Genomic DNA, 23519 nt, shown 5'->3' with positions numbered 1-23519 from the left:
CTTTTTCAATATGTTGTTTGGCCATGCATGTATTTCTTTGAGAATCGTCTATTTTTCCTATTGATCTGTATATAAATAAGTTATTTACTTATCATGCTTGTTACTTTTCTTTGTTCTTTCACTGTAGGATGTTTTCTTGCCTTCTTACAATAAAATCTGTAGCTGCTGAAATCTGATTTTCTCTGTAATTCAAAATTCCTGTTCTTTACAATGATCAGTAAATATTCAACCACTTTTCAGTTTTCCCCATTTAACTCATTATTTTTTAAAAATATATTTTTATTGATTTCAGAGAGGAAGGGAGAGGGAGAGAAAGATATAAACATCAATGATGATAGAGACTCATTGTTCGGCTGCCTCCTGCACACTCCCTACTGGGGATTGAGCCCACAACCCAGGCATATGCCCTTGACCAGAATCGAACCTGGGACTTTTCAGTCTGCAGGCCGGCACTCTATCCACTGAGCCAAACCAGCTAGGGCATCCCATTTAACTCTTTAATCTTTTTGCATTTAGAATTCCTTTTTTTTTAATGTATGATGGATTATTTATTGCTTTTAACTCACACCAAGGTATTAAGATATAGTATGGTTAACTAATGTCTGAAAGCCGGACTTTAAGAGATTTTATTTTAATTACCAGAATTTGGACAATTCTTATGTACTAAATTTCATGATGAGAAAAACTTTAAAAGTTCTAGTGTTAAGGTCACTTAGGAATTATTTGTTAAATAGCAAGTCCTCTATTCTCCTATCAAGAATGTGTCGTACTTTTTCATAGCTTTGTACCAATAACTAAAGAATTAATATGTTAAAGACATTAAGGAATGTTACATATTCTTTCTAAAATACTACATTTTTATTACTCAAAATTCTAACCTAGTTCACAGATAATAGCAATGCATGCTCGGACCATTCTGTCTCTTTCTTGAAGTCCATCATTTCCAACTGCTATTAATGAGTTGGCCACAGAGCTAGGAAACAAGGAAGCATTCACAGTAATCATCTGTAACGGGGAGAAATCAGAAAAAGAAGTTACTTACTTCATAACACATTTTTAAAACCTACTTTGGTTGGCTTGAGGTTTTTAAGATTATAGAGTTTTTATAAGATTCAGGCATCAACTTTAATCTTCTGATTCATATGAACATTTCAAATAATTAATATAACTAATAATTGATGCAACTGATGTTAATATCATTACTATAAAAAAATGTATTGCTTTTTTCCCTGATAGTCCAGATCATAAATTAGTTGACCAACAAGATTTAATGTTTCTGAGATACTAAGCTCCTCAGGAATAGAATCTACATTTCAAACACTTCTCGATATCTAGACATAGTATATTAGTGGGGACACCACCTGTCAACACACTACTGTACTATTGCATTCCTGACTTTCTTCTCCATATACCCATTTACCTCATTATCTCTACTCTCATCCCTATCAAACTCACTGATGTGGCTCCCCATTCTTTCTCACTTTGCTGTAATGCCTGATAATCTTCTCATCTGTACCCATCATTTGTTGCTATTCCAAAAGGCAAAATTAATGATCTATAATCTATTTTTAGTATTTCAAATATTACAATAGAAAAAGTATGTCTCTGGTGATAAACTTTGGATGAATCTCACTTTAAGTGAAAACTATAATTGGCAATAACATTTGGAAAACTGAAAATAGATAACATGTATCTTCAGTTTGGGAAACAGAAAAAAAAACTATGTAGTTAATGACTGTTTAATAAATAAAGACTATTTGGTAGATGAAGTATTTCAAAATAAATTCCTAAAGTGGGAGTAGAAGAAAATGTTTTCTTTTACTTGGGTGGTGATAAAATATTGGGGATAATTAACCAGTCCTGGATATTACTGCATTTATAATCCTGTTGAAAAATAAGACTTGTACTATGAAACAATTAGAGGATGCAATATAACTAAATTAAAGATACAGAGTTAAGTCCTATAAAGGGTCAAAGGAAAGATCTGTATTGGCTAGAGTACTTATACATGATTTATGTTATTTAAGAAGCATTATGCAGTATTACAAGGCTCAAATGAAATAAGATACTGTTCCACAACCATAAAATAGAGATTTCTAATAACTATAGAATCTACAAAATTCTCACATTCATTTCTTAATCGGTATTTTCTATTCATCAGAAATGTTGGAGGGGAGAAGAAAAGGGAAAGGCGGTATAGAAAACTGATCTTTCTAGATGACAAAATTCTAACTTTTTATGATATTAATTTGTATTTTAATATTTATTGATCTATTATGTTTATAAGAAAAATTTCCCTCAAAATAAAACGTAATGTATTCTGATTAGGAAGCCAGGCCACTTGGCTTTCAGGGCTAAATCTACCATTAGTAAACTACTAGAGGCCCTATGCATGAAATTCGTGCAAGAGTAGGCCTTCACAGAGGCTGCCTCGGCCCTCGCAGCGTCCGGAAGGTCATCCAGAAGGTCGTTCCGCTGTTCAGTCGTTCGATCGATTTGCATATTACGCTTTTATTATTATAGATTAACTTGGCCAAATCAATCTTCTCAGTGCTTCTGTTTCCTCATTTATAAAAGAAGGATGCTTATGACCAGATGACTTCTAGAATTTAAAGTATTAAATCTTAATCTATGAAGCTCAAGTGCTATGAAAAAGAATACCTGTAATTCTTTTTTTTTTTTTTTTCAAATGAAATCTCTCTATTTTCCAGGGAAATATATGCAAAGAAACTCTTCAATTCTGTGCAAATCAGAAAATACTTTTCTCAAAAATCAATGAGTACTCAATAAAGAAAAAGTCATATAATTCATCTCTCTTTAAAGAAAATTTTAATAACCTTTTTAGGCATGATAGGACAAACAGATATAAACACATTAAAGAGCAGGTAATAATTTGTAAACTTCTATAAAGGAATTAGAAAGACAGAGTTCTCTAAGGGAAATATCTGAAATTTGAGCTGAGACTGAAAGATGAATATAATGTAGAAAATGGTAAAAATTAATAGAAAGAGTAAGAAAGAAATAATGATCTTAACAGTGGCAAAGGGCAGCTTGTCCACACTCATCCCATTCCTATATAATGAAAGGGTAATATGCAAATTGACCAAATGGCAGACTGGTCGCTATGATGCATACTGACCACCTGGGGGCAGATGCTCGATGCAGCAGCTGCCCCCTAGTGGTCAGTGCGCTCCTACAGAGGGAGTGCCGCTCAGCCACAAGCCCGGGCAATGGCTGGCGAGCGCAGCGGTGGTGGCAGGAGCCTCTCCCGCCTCCATGGCAGCACTAAGGATGTCCGACTGATGGCTTAGGCCCACTCCCCAGGGGAAGTGGGCCTAAGCCGTCAGTCGGACATCCCCCAAGAGCTCCTGGACTGCTAAAGGGCATAGGCCAGGCTGAGGTAGCCCCCCTACCCCCCCACAGTGCACGAATGTTGTGCACCGGGCCTCTAGTAATGACATAATGAGACAGGTCATAATTGGTTGGACCAAATATTGGCTCTGAATGCCAAAGAAGATAGTACATAATACCAAAAATAATTGTGGGCCAAAGAGGTTTGGCAATCCAAAGAACTAAGTTCTTACACTGGATATGCCAATATCTTGCTGTGAAGCAAGGGCAAATAACTTCCCTAAATGAATCTCTTTTCAATTGTAAAAACACAAAACAGAAACACACACACACACACACACACAAATCCCTAATATATTATTAATCTCTTATTACATGCATTAATAAATGATATATAAAGAAAATGATGAGTTATAATTTAAATTACAATTTAAAGAAAAGCAATAGCTGACCAGTGAAAAAACTAGATTGAAAATCAAAGAGATAAGGAAGGATTGCCTGGACTGAAGAAACAAGGGGAAAAAATCACAGACATTGAAAAAGAAACAAGAAAACAAACAAGAACCTTCCGAATGATTGAAATAAGTGAAAGTGAAGGAAAAGTAATATGAGTATTCCTTAATTACTCATAGAGCAGTTATCCTAAAGCAACAAATATTTTTACTTTTAAAACTAAAAGAAAATACTTTTACCAAAAAAAATTAAAACTTTTTTGCATGCATACAAAAAATCCTCAGCAATTATATTATCATTAATTTCTACTAGCTCAGTTGCCAAGATGTTACTGAAAAATAGAAATGTTTGCTTTGGTTGTTAAAAGTACTAATGAAATTATAGTTCCTCAGGCCAATAGAGTCCACTGTTCATTCAGCAAGTGTGTTTTCCCTTTAACTGCTTTTAGCTAAACCAAGGAGAAACCCTGTGTCAGGACTCTTCCTCTGAGCTTATAGTCTACCATCAGGTACAAGCAATTTTCCTGCTCTTGGATTCACAAACGGTATCTGCCACAAATTACTATGTACTTCAGAAGATAACACAACAGAATATAATTTTGTTATGGAGTTATTAAATTGTTTTCAAGAGTCTGTTTACTGGCCATTTTATAAATTTGTAACCTGTACAAAAATGTTTACAAAATTGAAATGAAATGTTCTTTAAATAATTTTTAAAACTGAATTTAATTGTTTGAATCCATTTGGAGTTGTCTTTTCTTCTGAATGCAATTTCTAGGGCAACAATTCTCAAAGTGTGGTCCGGGAACCTAAGGGTCTGACCTAGGACATTTTCAGGGATTCTGCAAAGGTAAAACTGTTTTCATAATAAACCAAAGACCTTATTTGTCTTTTCCCAATCTCATTCTCTCACAAGTATATATTGAAGTTTTCCAGAGACTCCATTGCATGTGAAATCACATCAGATTGAATACCAAAGCAAATATCATAATCCAGCTATCCTCTATCAAGACAGACATTATTTGAAAAATCTAACATAATGCCACTCTACTCATTTTTTAACAAATATAGTTACTTTTATTAAAATGTTATTTATGTTTACATGTAATGAGTATGTCATTTTCAATATGCTAACATATATTTTAATGTCTCAATTTAATCCCGAATATGATAAATATTGACATAAATAACTCTAATAACCAAAAAGTTATTCTAGGTTCTTCAGAAACAACTTGTTTTCTTATCTTGAATTCTCAAAATCATGGCAGTAGGAGAGATTGTATGAATAAATAAAAATCATAAATCTAATTTTTAAATTTAAAGACACAAACTATGGTTGCAATATGTTTACCTGTAACAAAATTTCATAATTTCCAATCTCACTCTTCAAAAAAATTACAAACATCTCTTAAGACAACTCATCCATTTACTCTTCCTTACTATGTTCACTAGTGGATACTATTCCTAACATAAGCTAGACAATTGGAAGAAAAAGAAAAAAAAAGGAATCTAGTTAATATACAAACTCAACATTGCACATTCTGGAGCATGCACTGAATTCCAAGGTGGGGAAAGAGAAAAGCCAAAAGCTTAATTGATAAATAATTTTAGATGTTTTTACATTAAAACAAACGCACACTTCATTAGTCTCATGAATGTTTAGAAACAAACATGATACTTTAAGATGAAACATGATAAAATTCTTTCACAAGCTATGTCCTAACAAAGTTAACTCTCAGTTCACTGTTCCTCTGCCCTTGGGGCATTACATGTAAGAACAAAAACTTTCTTGAAGGCTTCTCACTAGAAGCATATGGATTAACCTTAACAAATGCTCTTGAAGTTGAGACTTTGACCTTTTATCATACACAATGGCCTGAATTCTTATTGCAACTGTCTATAAATTGCATCCAAATTTATCTTCAAAATAACTATTGTAATGTAACTATTTGTGGCATCCATTTAATAGTATTAATTCCAAGCATACATTTAAGGGAAAAATCAAGGGAAGAAGCAAGTAGTCTTCTTTCTCAATAACATATCAAAGCATTAATTTCATTTGCATGTCTACTAAAGAGAGAAATACTCTTTACAATAAACATTTTATAAAAAATATTGCTCTAGCTATACCTAGTCACATACAATAATTATACAAATATTTATGTCACGTCGAAGTTTCATAAGTCTATTTAACTCATGTATAATCTTAAAATGTTTACTGAGAATTTAGCTTTAAATTTTAATAAGATTTCATAAAATAGTCTAAATCTAAAAATGCAAAATACTTAACATGGAAACCATAAATCTGCCTTTACTCTTAGACATGGAGCATACCTTTCTGACTAATCGAAGTGCTTGTGTCCTCTCTACCTCGTTGCTCTGCTGTATGTCAATGCACCTAAATAATACACAAAATAATTATTGATAAAAATCTTAACAATTTTTTGTAAAACAATACCACTAAATCAGACCCACATTCATAATGTCAATATGGTATTTAAAATGTTTAATACACCTGAATTTTCAGTACCAGCTGACATTTAATTAGCTTACATATCTCTAGTGATAAATACTTACTATAATAAAACATTTCAAAACTACTTCATTTACAACTCTAGGAAACACTATAGAATATAACAAGTCACAGAATTATATATATCTATACAGAAATAATAAACACAGAGCAAATTACCAGAAATCTACTGAGAAATATATTCATCTATCTTTGATAAGATTCAGATATTTTATAAGAACTGTGAAAGTATTTTAAGCTTACAATTTAATTGTGATTTTAACTAAGGCCTAAATTTTATATGCAGGGGTTGGCAAAAGTAGATTTACAGTTGTGAGCCTGCGAAAGTTTATTCTTGCATTATTAATTATAGTATTATTTTCCCTAGGAACTGTTAACCTACTTTTGCCCCACCTCTGTATTATGACTGAGTTAAAAGTTTTATGTACTAGCCACAATAATTCTATTTTGCCAAAATATAATTTGAAATCTGAATGCACTTCAAAAATTAATGCTCAATCAAATATCACTTAGACACTTCCCTCTAAAATGTATTAAATTGTTCAATTTCTAGTCGCTGATTAAGTCATTTTGTCTGTATTTACGCAGGTCATGATTCTAACCAATACTTTATATATAGATAGTTTGCTATTCAAAAAGCATTACTTCTCTCTTTATATAATTAATCTAGAGCAATTTTATTAAAACATAAATAGACATAGAATTCCATTTCTGGCCACAACAGAGAGGATTGGATCAGACCCACCCTCCTGCCAAACACAATTATAAAGGTTGAATAAACTACTTTGTAAAGCCACTGTTAAAAGGGCAATGGATAATAATCCTTCTAAAGAGAAGCACAAACTCCCCATTCACCCCACGCTTTGTGACTGGGGGCCCTTGTCATTCCCTAGTTTTAGGGAAATAGAGTCTTAGCAGAAAGCAAAAGTCCTGTTGGGTTGAAGGGACAGGTTGAACTTTGGGACTTGAAGGGAAATCCCATAAAGGAGAAAATACAGGAAAGTGAGCTCATCTACATACAATACCCTCTCCAAGGTACTTGCCAATTTCTATGTTGTGCAAAAGTAGGATTAAAATCCAGGAAATCAAGCTAAAAGTTACTGCTGACCTAGTACACTGCTGGTGGGAATGAAGACTGGTGCAGCCACTATGGAAAAGAGTATGGAGTTTCCTCAAAAAAATTACAAATGAAACTGCCATTTGACCCAGTGGTTCCACTTCTAGGAATATATCCTAAGAAACCCAAAACACCAATCAGAAAGAATATATGCACCCCTATGTTCATAACAGCAAATCAGGAAACAACCCAAGTGCCCATCAGTAGATGAGTAGATAAAAAAGCTGTGGTACATTTACACCATGGAATACTATGCAGCTATGAAAAAGAAGGATCTCTTACTCTTTGAGACAGCATGGAGGGACCTGGGGAGTATTATGCTAAGCGAAATAAGCCAGTCAGAGAAAGACAAGTATCACATGATCTCACTCATATGTGGAATCTAATGAACAAAATAGATCCAGAGACACAGAAGCATGGAACAGACTGTCAAATGTGGGGGTGGGTGGGTAGGTGGGGATAGATTAACCAAATAACTTATATGCATATATGCATAACCTATGGACAGAGACAACAGTGTGGAAAGGGCTTGGGGGGGTGGGGGAGGAGGAGTCATTGGGGAAGAAAGGGGACATCTGTAATATTTTAAACAATAAAGATAAATTAAAAAAAAAAACTACTACTGAGAAGCTAAGAAACTGAGCAGAAATTTTAGCAGGTACATAATACTAAGATAGATGTCAAGCCTCAATTCTGGTCAAGGTGAAGTTCTGCTGAATATCCACACTTGCATTTGAGATCAAATAGCCACTTCTTAGAGCATAGGCAAAGCTAAAACAGTATGATACGCCAACATTCCAGAATAAATCTTAACTCTCTTAAGGGAAGAATAACATGATCCAGAGCCAAAAATTTTGAATATACAATGTTCACATCTAATCAGATAATAATATAAAATATGCTTTAAAACAAAGGGCCAAGTAAACAAAAAAGTAAGGAAAGAAAATGACAATAGAAACAACACAAGTGATTCACATATGAGTTGTCATTACAGGGCTCTATAAATAACCATGATTAATATGCTCAAGAAAGTAGAAAATAAAGGAATAGTAGAAACCTAGAATCTTTAAATAAGAGTAAAATAAATAATAGAAAGACAAATGAAATTAAAAATTCAAGAGACAAATCAGTCTAGTAAATCAACTAGCAGGATGGAGGAATTAAAAAAGCCACATTGAAACACAAAGATTAACAACAAAGAATGAAAATACAGTAAGGGTATCAGACAAATAGGGGGCAGTGAACGGATGAACAGAGTCAACCAATATAGCTGGAGTACCAATGGATAGGAGAGAATATAACAACAACAACAACAAACGTTTAAAGTAGCCAGAGGAAAAAAGGACACATCAACCCTAGCTGGTATGGCTCAGTGGATAGAGCGTCGACCTGCAGACCAAAAGGTCCTGGGTTTGATTCCGGTCAAGGGCACGTACCTCGGCTGCAGCCTCCTCCCTGGCCCAGGACCTGGTCAGGGCGCATGCAGGAGACAACCAATCAATGGGTTTGTCTCACATTGATATTTCTGTTTTTCCCTCTCTCTTCCACTCTCTCTAAAAAAAATCAATGGAAAAATATCCCCGGGAAAGGATTTAAAAAAAAAAAAAAAGACACATCACTTATATAGGAACAACAAAAATGAGGAACAACTTATTGTTCAACAGGTAAAAATAAAATATATTAAAAAAATTTATTTGGCTGAAACCGGTTTGGCTCAGTGGATAGAGCATCAGCCTGCGGACTCAAGGGTCCCAGGTTCGATTCCGGTCAAGGGCATGTACCTTGGTTGCGGGCACATCCCCAGTAGGGGGTGTACAAGAGGCAGCTGATTGATGTTTCTCTCTCATCGATGTTTCTAACTCTCTATCCCTCTCTCTTCCTCTCTGTAAAAAATCAATAAAATATATTAAAAAAAATTTATTTGAAGCACTGAAAAATAATAACAGGTCATTTTAAAAAGCCTGTAAATAGGAAGGCAAAAGAGAGGCATTTACAGAAAATAAGAGATGAGAGAATTTATCTCCAATAAACCTGTACTACAAGAAACAGTAAAGAAAATTCATTAAGCAGACAGAAAGTGATCCAAGATGAAAGTGTGGAAATGCAAAAAGGAAGACTACTGGAGCGCATGAAAAATGTAGGTAAATATCAACTGTTGAAGTTTAAAACAATAACAATACTACCTGTGCCTTAGTGGGTTACATATATATAGAAATGATAAATACAGTGATAACACAAAAGAGAGGAGAAGATACAGTCAAACTGTAAAAGACTTCCTGCATTGTGCTGGTTGTAATAAAAGTGATAGACCTTAATATGTGAAGGATACATGTTTACAGCAACTGCTAAAGATATTAAAAGAAGAGAAAAATCCTTGGTCATTCCAATAGAAACAAAAAAAGAGAAACACAAGAACAGAGAACATATGTGACAAATAGAATGCAAATAGCAAGATAGCAAACAAATTCAAATATATGGAAAAACTGATAACTAAATGACAAACGCATGTGTAATTACATTAGATAAAGTCCAGAGACCATTTACATAAAAAACCACTAAACATAGTCTAAATACTCCAATTAGAAGACAAAAATGTCAAACCAGAGTTAAAACACAAAACAAAACTTATGATATTTATAGGAGACACACTTAAATGTAAGGACAGAAAAGTTAGAAAGTTAATGAATGAGAAAAGACAAATTACAGAAACCCTAAATAGAAGAAAGTGAACACTCATAAAGGAAGTACTACAAGGAACAAAGAGAGATATTTCATAACTATAAAAGGATTAGCCCAATGTGAAGGTTTAGTGATTCTTATTATGAATGCAATAACAAAGCTTCAAAAAAGCAAGAACTGACAAAAGAAGTACAAAACCAGAATAGTACTAATAGTACTCTACCTGTTAAAGAAATTGAGTCCATATTCTTAAAACTCCTATAAGGAAAACCCCAGGCCTACACACATTCACTGGTGAATTCTACTAATCATGTAAGAAAAAAACAAGACCCATCCTACATAAATTTTTCCACAGAATATAATGAGGGCAAAACTTCCCTAGTTGTTTTATAAAGCAAACATACTCTTGCTGTCAAAACTAAACAAGGACATTAGAAGAATGGAAAAACAAAGGCCAATAACTCTCATGAATATAGCTACAAAAAATTGTCACAAAATATTAGGAAACCAAATTCAGTTATACATGAAAAGGATAAGACATCATGAACAAGTGATGTTTACTTCAGGAATGCAAACAAAAAACAGGGGGAAAAAATCCTCTGAAAGCCTATAGCAAGTTTCATAAATAAGGGCGAAATACTCAACTCTTTTAGTCTGAGTTAAGGAGCAAAACAAAGTTTTCCACCATTTCTAGTCAGTGCAATATTCTAGCAATGCAATAAGGAAAGAAAAATAAAAATATAAGGATTGGAAAGGGAAAAATAAAATGGTCATCACTTGCAATTAATACTTCTGTAATAGAAATTTGAAAATAATTTTAAAAACAATTAGAATTGAAAGTGAATTACATTAAATAAAAATATATAAGTCATTAAAATATACCTTAAATAAACCTAACAACTATATGCAAGACATATGCACAGAAAACTACAAAATGTTGTTGAGAGAAATTAAAGTTCCAAATAATTAAAGGTTTGGAAGATTCAAGATTATTAAGATGTCAACTCATCGCAAATTAACCTAGAGCTTTAATGTAATTACTACTAAAATCCTAGAAACTTTTATGGAAATGGTCAAGATGATTATAAAATTCATATGGGAATGCAGAACCCAAAATAGCCAACAGAATCTTGAAGAAACACAGTTGGAGGACTTATATTAACAAGTATCAATACATTATCAAACTACAGTCATTAAAACTGTGAGAAACTGGGGGAAGAATGGACAAATAGACCAACTAATGAGAATAAAGAATACAAAACAGATTCATATTTATCTGATACCCGATTTACAACAAGAGTGGCACTAATCTAGATGTGAAAAAAACCTTTTCAACAAGTTCTGCTAATATTTATTTGATAAAAATAAAAATGGCCATTACCTACTAAAATGTATTAAAGAATAAATTCTTTAGGAGAAAACATAGAATACCATCTTCAAAAGAGATCTAAAGCATTAAGCTATAAAACAAACAACCTCTATAATGAATTTTATTAATTAAGAAAAGTGAAAAGGTAAGGCAGAATGATTTGGAAAAAATATTCTTAATATGCACACCTGAAAAGAGTCATATACATAAGATATCAAGAACTCCTACACAACAAGATAGATAATCGAATTTACAAATGAGCAAAAGACAAGGAGGATACCCAAATATAAAAGGTGCTTCACATCACTACCCATCAGGGAAATGCATATTAAAACCACAAAGGGAATTCACAATGAAAACCTCAGTCAAAAGGGTATAATTAAAGACTGAAAATAGCAGGTGCTGATGAGGATGTGGAGAGACCGGAACTCTCAAACATGGTTGCTAAGAATGTAAATCAGGGCAATCATGTTGGAAAACTGTTGGCAATATCTATTAAAGTTAAATATACATAAACTTTATGACCCAGCAATTCCACTCCTACATATGTATATAGCTGAGAGAAATGAGTGCATATACTAGTATATGCCCATCAACAGAATTATACAGAATGTTTAGGGATGCTTTATTCAAAATAGCTAAACACTGAAAACAAGTAATAAAATCATCAACAGAATGGACTAATTGTGGTCTATTCATAACATGAACTACTACACAGTAATTTGCAATATGTGATGTTTAAGAACAGGAAAAACTAGTCTATAATGAGAAGAGCCTGAACAATGTTTATTACTGGTTGGAGACACAAGGAAACTTGACTGGGATGCTGAAAGTGTTCTACACCTTATTCGGAATAACCAGGAACTTGGTTGTCTATATCTGCAAAAATTATCAGGCTTTACACTAAAAATTTATAGTTTATGATAGGTATGCTAAAACTTAATACATAATTTTTAAAACATATAAAAAGATAGATAGCTCCCAGAAAATTACCTGGCTATTAAATAGTCCACTTTCAATTTAAGCACCTTCTGCAGAATAGTGGAGTCTTGGATGAGATATCGAAGAGCTCGAAGACCTGCTGCCCGCACTTCTTTTGCTTCATTCAATAAAGCCAACCTCAAGCTGTTTGAAAACAGACAAAAAGTTTTGCTGTACAAGTTTCAAATACACATAAAACCGTGGTACTAAATTCTTCCTCAGTTGAAATAAGCAAATCTATTTATTTACACATATAAAAATCATTTTGCTGTAAGCCATGGAACTTCACTAGTGATTTTTTAAAAAATTTCTTTACTGATTGTTATTATATACGTGTCCTCACCCTCGCCCCCCCCGCACCCATATTTTTTCATCTGTGCTTCCTTGGTACATTCTCACCAATCAAGAAAATGTTGAGTTTTGACCTATCTTCTGTAGTTTATTTTACATAAACAATGGGACATTAAATATGCCTTTTTCAAGTTGTAACACATGCCACTATAATCTACTCCCCTCTATCTGCCTACTTGCTTCCTCTCCTCTAAAAAAACCATTGTGCTTAAACCAGTAAGTAAAAATATTTTATGACAGTAGGCACAGATTATATCATTTTAATTCCTAACCATACCAAAAAGATGGTTATACTACTACTAGAGGCCTGGTGCATGAATTTGTGCATAGGTGGGGTCCAGCTGGCCCGCACCGATGGGGGCCCATGAGTCCAGGCCGGCAGGGAGGAGGGGCCGTGGGCAGTTGGTCAGCTGGCCCTGCCCCCAATCAGGCTGGGGAGGGCTGATTGGGGGCTGGGCTGGCTGCGGGGGAGGGATGATAGGAGCCCAGATCACGGTGGTTGGCTGCTGCAGTGCGCATTATAGTCACTGGTAGTTCTGGTTGTTCTGATCATTCAGGTCGCTGGGCTTTTATATATATATACATAATGTTATGCTTCTATTAGTGGGCATGAGCAAATCAAGCTTGCCATTTAGAAGTTTAAATTGCAGAAGTCCAGGTATTTTTCAACATTAGCTTTGGTTCTTTATATTTTATAATTACAAAATACTAGAACAGAATAACAAACAAAACAATTTTGGAAATCCTGAATTTTTCTAATGTTCAAACAACTGTTTCTATAAGATCAAATATGATACATTAAAGTATCCTAATTTTAATTTAAAATTACTAAAACTGACTAATACTAAAATCCAGAAGAGAGAAGAAACTGAACTATACTTACCAAATTATAATATCCTCATAGTTAAAACCCAATTTGTCTTCACTGTGGCCAATATCACAAAGAAGCTGTCAGAAAAACAAAACAAATATGTATTTATTACATATTTTTGTCTATATACATTACTCCTTTAGATTGAAAAATAAAATACTTTTAATAAAATTTTTTAAAAATATGATTTTATAGTTCAAGGATACAGATTTCTTTCTTTCGCCTGGTGGGTGATAGAAACCATTGAGCATTGACCCAGGAACCAAGAGGTCACTGGTTCAATTCACAGTCAGGGCACATGCCTGAGTTGCAGGCTTGGTCCCCATTTGGGGGGTATGCAGGAGGCAGCCAATATATGATGTTTATCTCTCATCAATATTTCTAGCTTTATTCTTCTCACTCTCAAAATCAATTAAAAAACATTTATTTTTAGAAAAGCAAGAAATTGTTCTTGAATATAATTATACCAGATAAGAAAACACTGTTAATGGGATTATAAACTGAAAATATTTTGTGGAATAAACTAAAAAAATGCACCAGGATCAGAAAGTACTTTTGATGATTTATATTAAAATAACCTAAAACATAAAGCACAATTTGCTCAGGACATCATTTACAGTAGTAAGGAACTGGAAACCAACATTCATAAAGGAGGAATCTTATGCGGCTATTAACATCAAAAAGGAAAGTACAAGCATAGGTGATTTATTTTCTTCTTTGCTTTTCTGTATTTTGTAAATGTTTACAATAAATATATATTACTTACATTATATATGTATGTGTGTGTGTGTGTCTTTATCTCAACAGTAACACTGATTGACGATTAATCTTACCATCCCTAGAAAGCTAAGTAATATTTTTGTAAATGAGGACTACTTAGGCTTACAGATGGTCATCACTTCCTGAGGCCACAAAGCTAGTAAGTGGTAAAGCCAGAAATCAGACTAAACCAGTTAGAGTCCAGAGTTCACAGTGAAAAATAATACTACAACTTCGTGCTGAAATTATTTACACAGGGAGAGAGGAGCGAAGTTGGATATTTAAAAAAGAATACTTACATATTACCATCTCACTTCATTTCTCTAGCTTCAAAAGTGGTATGAATCAAGTGTGGAGAACCTCACTCTGACTAGATACTCATTTTATACACATAGTAAATAAACTTAACTATCATTTGTACCAGAACAGCTAACTCAAAACATACATATAAAATTTGCCCATTTCCAAGGATTAGAACATACGTACACAAAAATACACTTATCACTATTAAAAACAATTTACTATGCCCTGGGCAGTGTTGCTCAATGGTTATAGTGTTGGCCTGAACACCAAAGGGTCCCAGGTTCAATTCCCAGTCAAGGGCATATACATGGGCTTCAGGTTTGAACCCTGGCCCTGGCATGGTCTGGTACATGTGTGAAGCAACCAATCAATGTGAGGTGTGTCTCTCTTACATGGATGTTTCTGTTTCTCCCTCCCTCCCTCCCGTCCACTCTCTCTAAAAACCAATGGGAAAAATATCCTCTGGTGAGGATTAACAAAATAATAACTTAGTATTTATTTGAGATTTCTTAAATATTTCATATTACTAGCAGTGTCACTATATGGTACTATCCTATCTAATAAAGAGGGAATATGCAAATTGACTGTCACACTGCCACAAAGATGGCGGCGCCCATAGCCACAAGATGGTGGTGCCCAGTCCCCTCAGCCCCGCCAGAGTCCCCCAGTCCTTTCAGCCCAGCTGGGGGGGGGGAGGGGAGGGAGAGCAGTGGCAGGCGCATGGTGTGGCCAGACCTGCCCTAAGCCCCCCCAGCCACCCAAGGCCAGCCCGAGGCGCAGGCAAGCTTCAGATGGTGGCTTCCCAGCTGCCCAGGGCCACCCAAGGCTCAGGTAACCAGGGCGGGCCGAGGCTTGTGCTGCTGGCAGTGGCAGCAGCAGGGGTGTGATGGGAGCAATCGCCTTCCCCTGATCGCTGGATTACCTCCTGCCCCTGAGGGCTCCCGGACTTTAAGAGGGGCAGGCCGGGCTGAGGGACCCCCCTCCAGTGCATGAATTTTCATGCACTGGGCGTCTAGTCTATATTTATAAAAGGCTAATATGCTAAGTGTCCCTCCGACCATCTGACCAGTTGCTATGACACACACTGACCACCAGAGGGCAGATGCCCAACACAGGAGCTGCCATGAGGTGCACTGGCCATTTACAAAGAAACGGCACCGCAGACCTGGCACTGACAAAGCAATACTTGGCTTCACCCAAGTGGGACACAGGCCCCACCTCACCCTGGAATGACACCCCACCAAATCACAGCCAACGCTGCCAAGACCCCATGGTGCAAAATGCGGCCCACAGCCCAGCCCAGTCTGGAAACGGTTGCTGTGGGTGACGTGTAATGACGCCATGTAGCAACGCCCAGCTTCCTCTCCCTAGTGACTAGTCTCCTTGAAGTTTCTTCAGCCCAGGAACACGACTTGCTTTACAGCCAGGTGCAAACATTCACACTTTAACCAAATGTCTGTGAAGCGTTTTCCTGTGCCTCATCTCATTTGATCCTCACAGAAGTACTGGAGTAGGTAGATAGGAGATTCAGTAGAATCCTATTTTCTTTTCATTAGCTGGAAAATGGAGATTTTAGAACGTTTAGAAACTTAATCCGACTGAAAAGAAGAAATAGTGGACCATGAAAATGACTTCAGGTTTTCTCACTGCACAGAATATAGTCAAACACCTCTGCAGTTAAATATTTTACCCTTTGTTCTCCCTGCGTGACCTACAATAATAATCTGCTTCCTGTTGATATTAACTGTTGTGTTGCTGACAATTACCTGAAAGAGAAGTTGGGGTGCTTCACTGGACTGGAAAAAGTTTAGCTACATCAGAAAGCAGGTCTAATTAAGCAAGTTTGTTCTATATATATAAAAGGCTAAGTTGATTTGTGCATGTGCGATACATACAAAGCTCTCGCTGGCACCAATCGCACGTGTGTTTCGATCTGTCATTGTCGATCATGAATTTGGTTGACACTTCTATTATAGAGAAAGGGTGAATAGCGATATTAAAATACTTCTTCTAATTAATTTCCTTTCAATGTCCACGAATTCATGCACTGGGCCACTAGTATATTAATAAAAAAGAAAAATCAGAACTGTTTATGATTGTAATCATGGTGTTATTACTTAGATCTTGGACATACTCTTAATTTATAAACTTCATAGAAAAATGAAGCTAAGAATTTGTTATAAAAAACTTTGAGCTTTTAAAATGGGAAAAGTTACTTTCTTAACCTTTTGCACTCGGATGTCGAGTGTGACTTGACACGGTTAGCATTAGAATAAAGGAATCGAGAAAAAAGCAAGCTAGTGCAAAGGGTTAAAACATTGATTTATATATGTATCAACTAAATTTCTGAAGAGGCAATATTTGCATTCTTCTTCCACAGCAGTAATGAATGTTAAAATGAAATGCTCTGAAATCCTACAAGTAAATATACAAAAGTTGCCGGGGTTCTTGTTCCAACATTAAGAAGGGTTCAGCAATCTGGAGAAAGGCTGTGTGTAACTAAAGTAAGAGTCCAGGCGTTGGGGGTCAGAGGAGCCTGGCTGAAGAAACCAAGTTCTCCTTGTCTCAGGACCCCTTGCTTTTTATTAACACAAATGGTCCTAAGGCAAGGTGGAGATATACACTTCAAAGGCCAGGGTTAGTCTACAGAGTCCATTGTGAGATTGGGGAATAGCCTACGGCTCTTCAGGTGTTTGGCCAGTAGGAGGCAATAACATGTAGATTAAGATGCCCTGAGCTGTCTCGCAGAAACAATCAATTTAATGCATTCTTTTCAGGTTTGGGGAAATGCCTTTAGCCATTCCCAACAGGCGATAACATATGTGACTCAGCCCTTGTTGAGTCCCCAAGTTCCATTAACCTTTCGATGAAACTCTTGCAATTATGACATGCTGGAACTGGCTTCTGGCAAAAAGTCTTGTGCTGTCAAGTGTTGGTTTCTCCTCTAAGTGTGTACTTGTCCTCATTTCCTGAATTATCTTTTTCACACTTGCCAAATAGATTAGATTCAGAGAACATAATTTCCAAATTACCCACCTTCTCAGATCACCAAATATATGACTGTACATTTGCTCTAGTTAGCAGTTTTGGTGGAAAAGTAAAACAAAATTCAAAGTTATTACTATGAACTCATAAAACACAATTTGGAAAGTATTTAGAAAGAAGTATTTTCTGCTACCTAATATCAACACATTTTAATTGCAAGAAACATTTCTGAGGAAAATGTCTACTCAATTTACAATGAAACAGCATATTTGTCATAATCCATGTCTATTTTTCAGTGATAGCAATAGATGCTAGGGCTATGCTTTTAATGGTGGCCAAATAATGCTTTCAAGATTTTTTTAAAGAATTATAGAAGGATTTATTGATCAGTCTCAAATTAAAATACCTCTTTTGAATTGGAATTACCCGAGACTAAATTTTCTACACATACACAATTTACACATATCAGAAATAAGAAATTAGAAGATATTAAGAGTCTGACTTTCAATTATTAAAGAAATATTATGTTTACTTTTCATCACCAGGAATTCACCTATAATTAGATTCAAAATATAATAAGAATTATTTTAATACAAAATTCTTATAGTGACTGACTCACTACCTTACTAATTACCACCTAATTTAAATAACCAAACCCTAAAGTACAAATCAAGCCTCTTAATTCTTACTTCAGGAAAGAGGCAGGTAGAAATAGCAAGTAAAGCACTGAATTGGTGAGTTTAAGCAATGGGACTTTCAGCTGGCCTCACCTACTGATTGAATTACTAACTAATCCTCAATCTTTAGTAACAATTTCTTCACTATCTTAGCCATTGCAAGTAATTTCCTTTCTCCTGTATAAGTTCTTGAAATGTAATATTGCCTGCCCTATCACTGAAGGTTGTTATATTAAGAATAAATCACCGATTATGATTAGAAGCCATTAAAGACCTTGCAAAATCTAAGAATTCTTGGCATGACAGTCACTTAATATGCAAAATTATTAAACATCACTCAACACTTTTCACTGGGGTTCTGTTGCTCCCTATTCCATGTGTTTATGTGACTAGCAGTCACAATGCCTAGTTGAATGTGACCAAATAGGATCAGAGTTCATCAGAAGACACAAAGAGAGGGCTACCCTCTCTCTTTTTATGACTGAACGCTGTAAAGATGCTGTATCTTAGTCATTTGGAAATTGTCAGAGAATAAAACTAACCTAAAAGAAAAGAGAGCTGAAAAATGGAGAGACAGAATGCAATTACCATTGTTCAATCCCTGGGTTTTTTGCCTGAAATTAGGATCCAACATTTGGTATTCCTTATCATGAAAGCAAATAACTTATTTTTACTTTAGCTCAGTTGAATTAGGTTTCTTCAATTTTTACTTATAAACCAACTTAAGCATTCAATATCATCAAAAGTCTAAAATTATGAACATAACTGTTAAATTTAATTTTTACATAAGCAAAACAACCCAATATATTCAATGAAAATATAAAGTAGAAGTCTAAACCCATCTCTAGATAATAAAAAATGAGATGATTAATAAAATTAATTTAAAAATATATAATAATCAGTTAAAACTAGGCAGTTAAATGCTATTCCCATTTTACTCATATTGCTCTGAAGGTTAAATGAATGGTTCTAAATAAGCAACAGATAGAAGAACCCAAACTTTTAAAAACATCTTATCACAGAGTAAAATTCCACAGCATGGTCTTTTCAGAGGGCAATTTAGAAGTTAATTTTAAAATAAAAAGTACAAATGCTCTTGACTAAGAAATCATACTTCGAATTCTATCTTATACAAATATAGCTATAAAAAAAGTATATCTATGTTTATAGAAAAGGAAAGGATTCTATGGTATATTGGGAAGTAGGAAAAGGCAAATTGCAAATCCATGTATCTCATTAAAAAACCTTTGCGTACACACATAAAATAGTAAATAAACTAAGCACTATATTAAATACTTCTTTTTAAGTTTTTTTAATTCACACACACACACACACACACACACACACACACACACAGATTTATAATTATACCAGAGAAAGATAAATACTTTCTAAAGGTTCCCTCCGGAGAATGGTATTTTTGTCAGAGTGGGGAGATGGATGGGAAGCATGTGAAAAAGGATTTGCACTTTTTACTATATATTGTTCTGTACCATTTTGATACTTTATATTTAGCTTCAACTATTTTTGAAGCTTTTAAAAACAGAACAAAATAAAGATTCCTTTGCAGGCTTTAATATAAATATGTGAGATTAAATATAGAAAAAGAACTTTTAGAATATAAAAGCTGAAATACTTTCATCTTTAAAAACAGGTCTTTATGAGCATGTTGATAGTTTTAAAAATAGAATACTAAGATTATATTCATCAGCAGTCTGTTATACACATTACTTTATCTAGTGAAATGATGTCAGGAGGCAAGCATGGCTGTGTGACAATCACATGGTTATAGGATCACATCGCTAACACCCTCTTCTCTCTCTTCATACCTTAAAAGGAGGTTTAAAATTCTAGAGATGAAGTCTACCCTATACAACATTTTAGCCCAATGATCTACTAAATTAACTTAATCCTAAAAGCTAGGCTTACACTTAACAAAAAAAATGCTAAAACAACAAAAACTCGTATTTAAAAGGCAAAATTTTCCTAATGTAATATAATACCTTTAATTAAACACTTGTTATGTGCCAAGCTTGGGATAGAGAGGTATATAAGAGTAGAAAAATAAATATTAGCTATAACATATGTTTAAGAAACACAGTTTAATAAGGCAGTAACCAAATAATAAAAGAACAAATAAAATTTAGTAGACACATATGTAACCTGTTATGAGAATACAGAGAAGGATGACCAACTAGCTCCTAATTAACAAGCTTCTTGGCATAATTATTTTTCTCTTCTTCTTAGTCTATAGAGCTATTCTTATGAGATTTCTGAGAATTTCTACATTTTACTCTATAAGGAAATAACTTTTTAGGAATACCAGGTCTGAAATATGTATTATCATCATGACAAATATTAATAATATATTTATTAATCTAGCTCTCCAACAAAATGGAATTCAAAGACATATTATATTATGATTAATTCAGTAAGCATTTATTTTGTGCTAGGCATTTAGAGAAATTTTATGATAAAGTCTATAGACATTTATTTACAGCAGTGATTAATTCTTTCAGAATCCTAGTTGTCAAGAGATGTGAAAGGACATATCTAGGTGTCAACCTAATTAGGACAGAAACCATGAATTCAAACAGGACATAAACCTCTATTAATATTTTTAATAGTTAAATCTAAGCAAGTGGTAAAGACTTATTAAAGCTGAGTGAAAAATGGTAAATAAAACTGGAAATTTAATAGAAGGGAGGGAACCTAGGAGATGCAATTTGCAACCCTGGAACAACTTTAGGTTAAGAAAGACTTGACATTATCTGACTAGAACAGTGAAGGAAGGTATTAGGAGACTTTTCATCACATTCATAAAAATAAAAACATACATAGGGATATGTTTGAAATTCCCTTCTCAAGCACCTAGTCAGTGTTCTTGAAAGTTGTTTATAAAAAACCACTTTCTCATCTCTCATATAAAATAATTTTTTCATCTGTTATATAAAAATAAATGCCAGAATATTCCAAAACTTCACTAAAAACACACAAATGTACTTGCTCCCATATGAAAAAACTAACCTATTTTATATTTACTGCACAACACGTATTGACAAAACAATTTTGTTAAATAGTGACTATATACTTATCCCATTTTACTTCTATAAAATTAAATCGAATCCAAGCCATAGTCCAATTACTAGATAGCAAAAATAAATAAATAAATAAAAGATTTTAGAGGGTTAAAACAGTGCTGCTCAAACTTTAATGTACACAGAAATTCACCGAAGAATCTTTATTAAAAATGTAGATTCTGGTTCTATGTGACTGATTCTGATTCTGATTCTGGGGCTGAAAATAGTGCATTTCAAACAAGCTCCAAGGTGAAGCCAATGCTGCCGGTCTGTGGATCACACTTAGAGTAGGAAGAGGTTAAAACTTACAATTATCCCTACACTTAAAATTGAGCAGAACAATTTAAATTTATATTTAGTAAACTAAAATGGAAAAATAAAATTTTCCAAAAGAATCCATTCTGGTTTCTATTTATGGCATCACCTCAAATAATAGGCATTTCAATGTTTCCAAAAGTTGGCTCTCCGGGATTACCAAACTCAAAAACATACCAATCCATCAAATTCGGGAATCGTGGCCGCTAATAGAAATCAAGTCAATATTTATTTGGGATGAGGGCCCCTGCATTTATCATAGGCTCTGAGATCCAGACAATGGGAAGAGAGTATCAGGGAAAGAGAGAGGAAGTTCTAGTATTTCTCTGGGAATTATGATTATGTCTGTAAAATGCAATGCACACATACTTATGTAAAAACATATTTATCATATATCATCAAATAAAAATAAGTATAAAAAGGCAAAAACAATACATCACTATGTGTGAATAATAGTGAAAACTGGATTATGGATTTCTCAGTGCTTTTTTTTCTTTATTCTTTCCTGAACCTACCAAATTTTCTACAACAAGCATTTGAATAATACTTCCATTATTCAAATACACTTTTAAATTAGAAATCACATGATAAAACCCTGAGAAGCATTAGAGGAAAGCACTAATACTGGGAGAATACTCAAGAATTCTTATTAATGATGGTTAGGAAGTATCCAGTAAGCATAATAAGGAACAAAGAACTGTAGATGGTAATATTAATATTCAAGTTACTTACCTTAGTAAAGTTATTCAAATGGCCCAGCTTTCTCATATTTGAAACCCCTTGCAATTTGGCCACATTTTGGAGAATCTCCCTTAAGTTATCAGAAGGTTCTAGAAGAAAATACAGATAATTTAAAAGAGTATTTTCCTAACCAAATACATAAAACATACAGTATTAAAATGTCACAACTTTGGCTTTTAATTTAAATTCTTACTCTCCATCTCAAATCCATTACTTAGGTCACATCAAAGTCCATGTGGATGAGTCATCCAATGACCTTCACATTTATACTCCACTCATATCTATGGTCCAATTCTGTGTGTCATCATCTGGATTTATTCAACCACTAAATCTTAAGTTGCAACATCCCAAATTTCACTTCTAGCTACAATATAGTAATGGACATAAAAAACACTGTCCTATTTGAACCACAAAAAAACTGTGCAAAATATAGGAAACTATAGTTCAAGAGACTGGGCATCAGCAAGTAAAGAAAAATGATCCCTAAGAGATGAGAAACAAGCAAGTGTGCTCTACAACTGTCCCGGTTTTACTGCCTAATCTACGCAGTCTTCAGGCCTTGCTGCTAGCAGGAGAAACCTAGGCAAACTGTTTGAGTTGAAGAGAGAGAGCTCATCTTGCAAAGGGACCCCTCAAGTAGTCAGTATAGCAATGGTTGGTGCATGTATGTGAGTGAGGAAATTACCACTCAAAAGAATTAAAGCGAAGAGTACCTTGCATTCATACAGGACAGGGAGCTGTGCTTGTTCCTAAAACCAAATTGAGAAGTCTTAGCTCAGTGTGGGTAAAAATCAGATGTAGACTAAACATTTCTTTGACCCCATTTAACAAATCTTCAAATATGAAAGCTTTAAACTGATTCCAAGTAACTAAACTATGTTTCAGACCAAAGCTCAAGAAGATTTATAGGCAGAGAAAAAATATGAAGCATGTAACAGGACAAAATTTACAATGT

General features: G+C 34.3%; 1 protein-coding gene across 1 annotated transcript in view; it reads right to left on the bottom strand.

The window, feature by feature from the left end:
* RICTOR (RPTOR independent companion of MTOR complex 2) overlaps nucleotides 1–23519 on the bottom strand; it is a 95800-nt gene that overhangs the window by 44660 nt on the left and 27621 nt on the right. The window contains exons 3-7 of the mRNA XM_054715305.1: nucleotides 22556–22653; nucleotides 13717–13781; nucleotides 12495–12626; nucleotides 6138–6201; nucleotides 879–1005 (exon numbers count right to left, since the gene is read on the bottom strand). Of these exons, the coding sequence (XP_054571280.1) occupies nucleotides 879–1005; nucleotides 6138–6201; nucleotides 12495–12626; nucleotides 13717–13781; nucleotides 22556–22653 (486 nt within the window). The remainder of the gene's footprint in view (nucleotides 1–878; nucleotides 1006–6137; nucleotides 6202–12494; nucleotides 12627–13716; nucleotides 13782–22555; nucleotides 22654–23519) is intronic.

Source organism: Eptesicus fuscus, chromosome 4, assembly GCF_027574615.1.
Source record: "Eptesicus fuscus isolate TK198812 chromosome 4, DD_ASM_mEF_20220401, whole genome shotgun sequence".
In the NCBI taxonomy this organism is placed as follows: Eukaryota; Metazoa; Chordata; class Mammalia; order Chiroptera; family Vespertilionidae; genus Eptesicus; species Eptesicus fuscus.
This window is presented reverse-complemented; position numbering and strand designations above follow the sequence as displayed.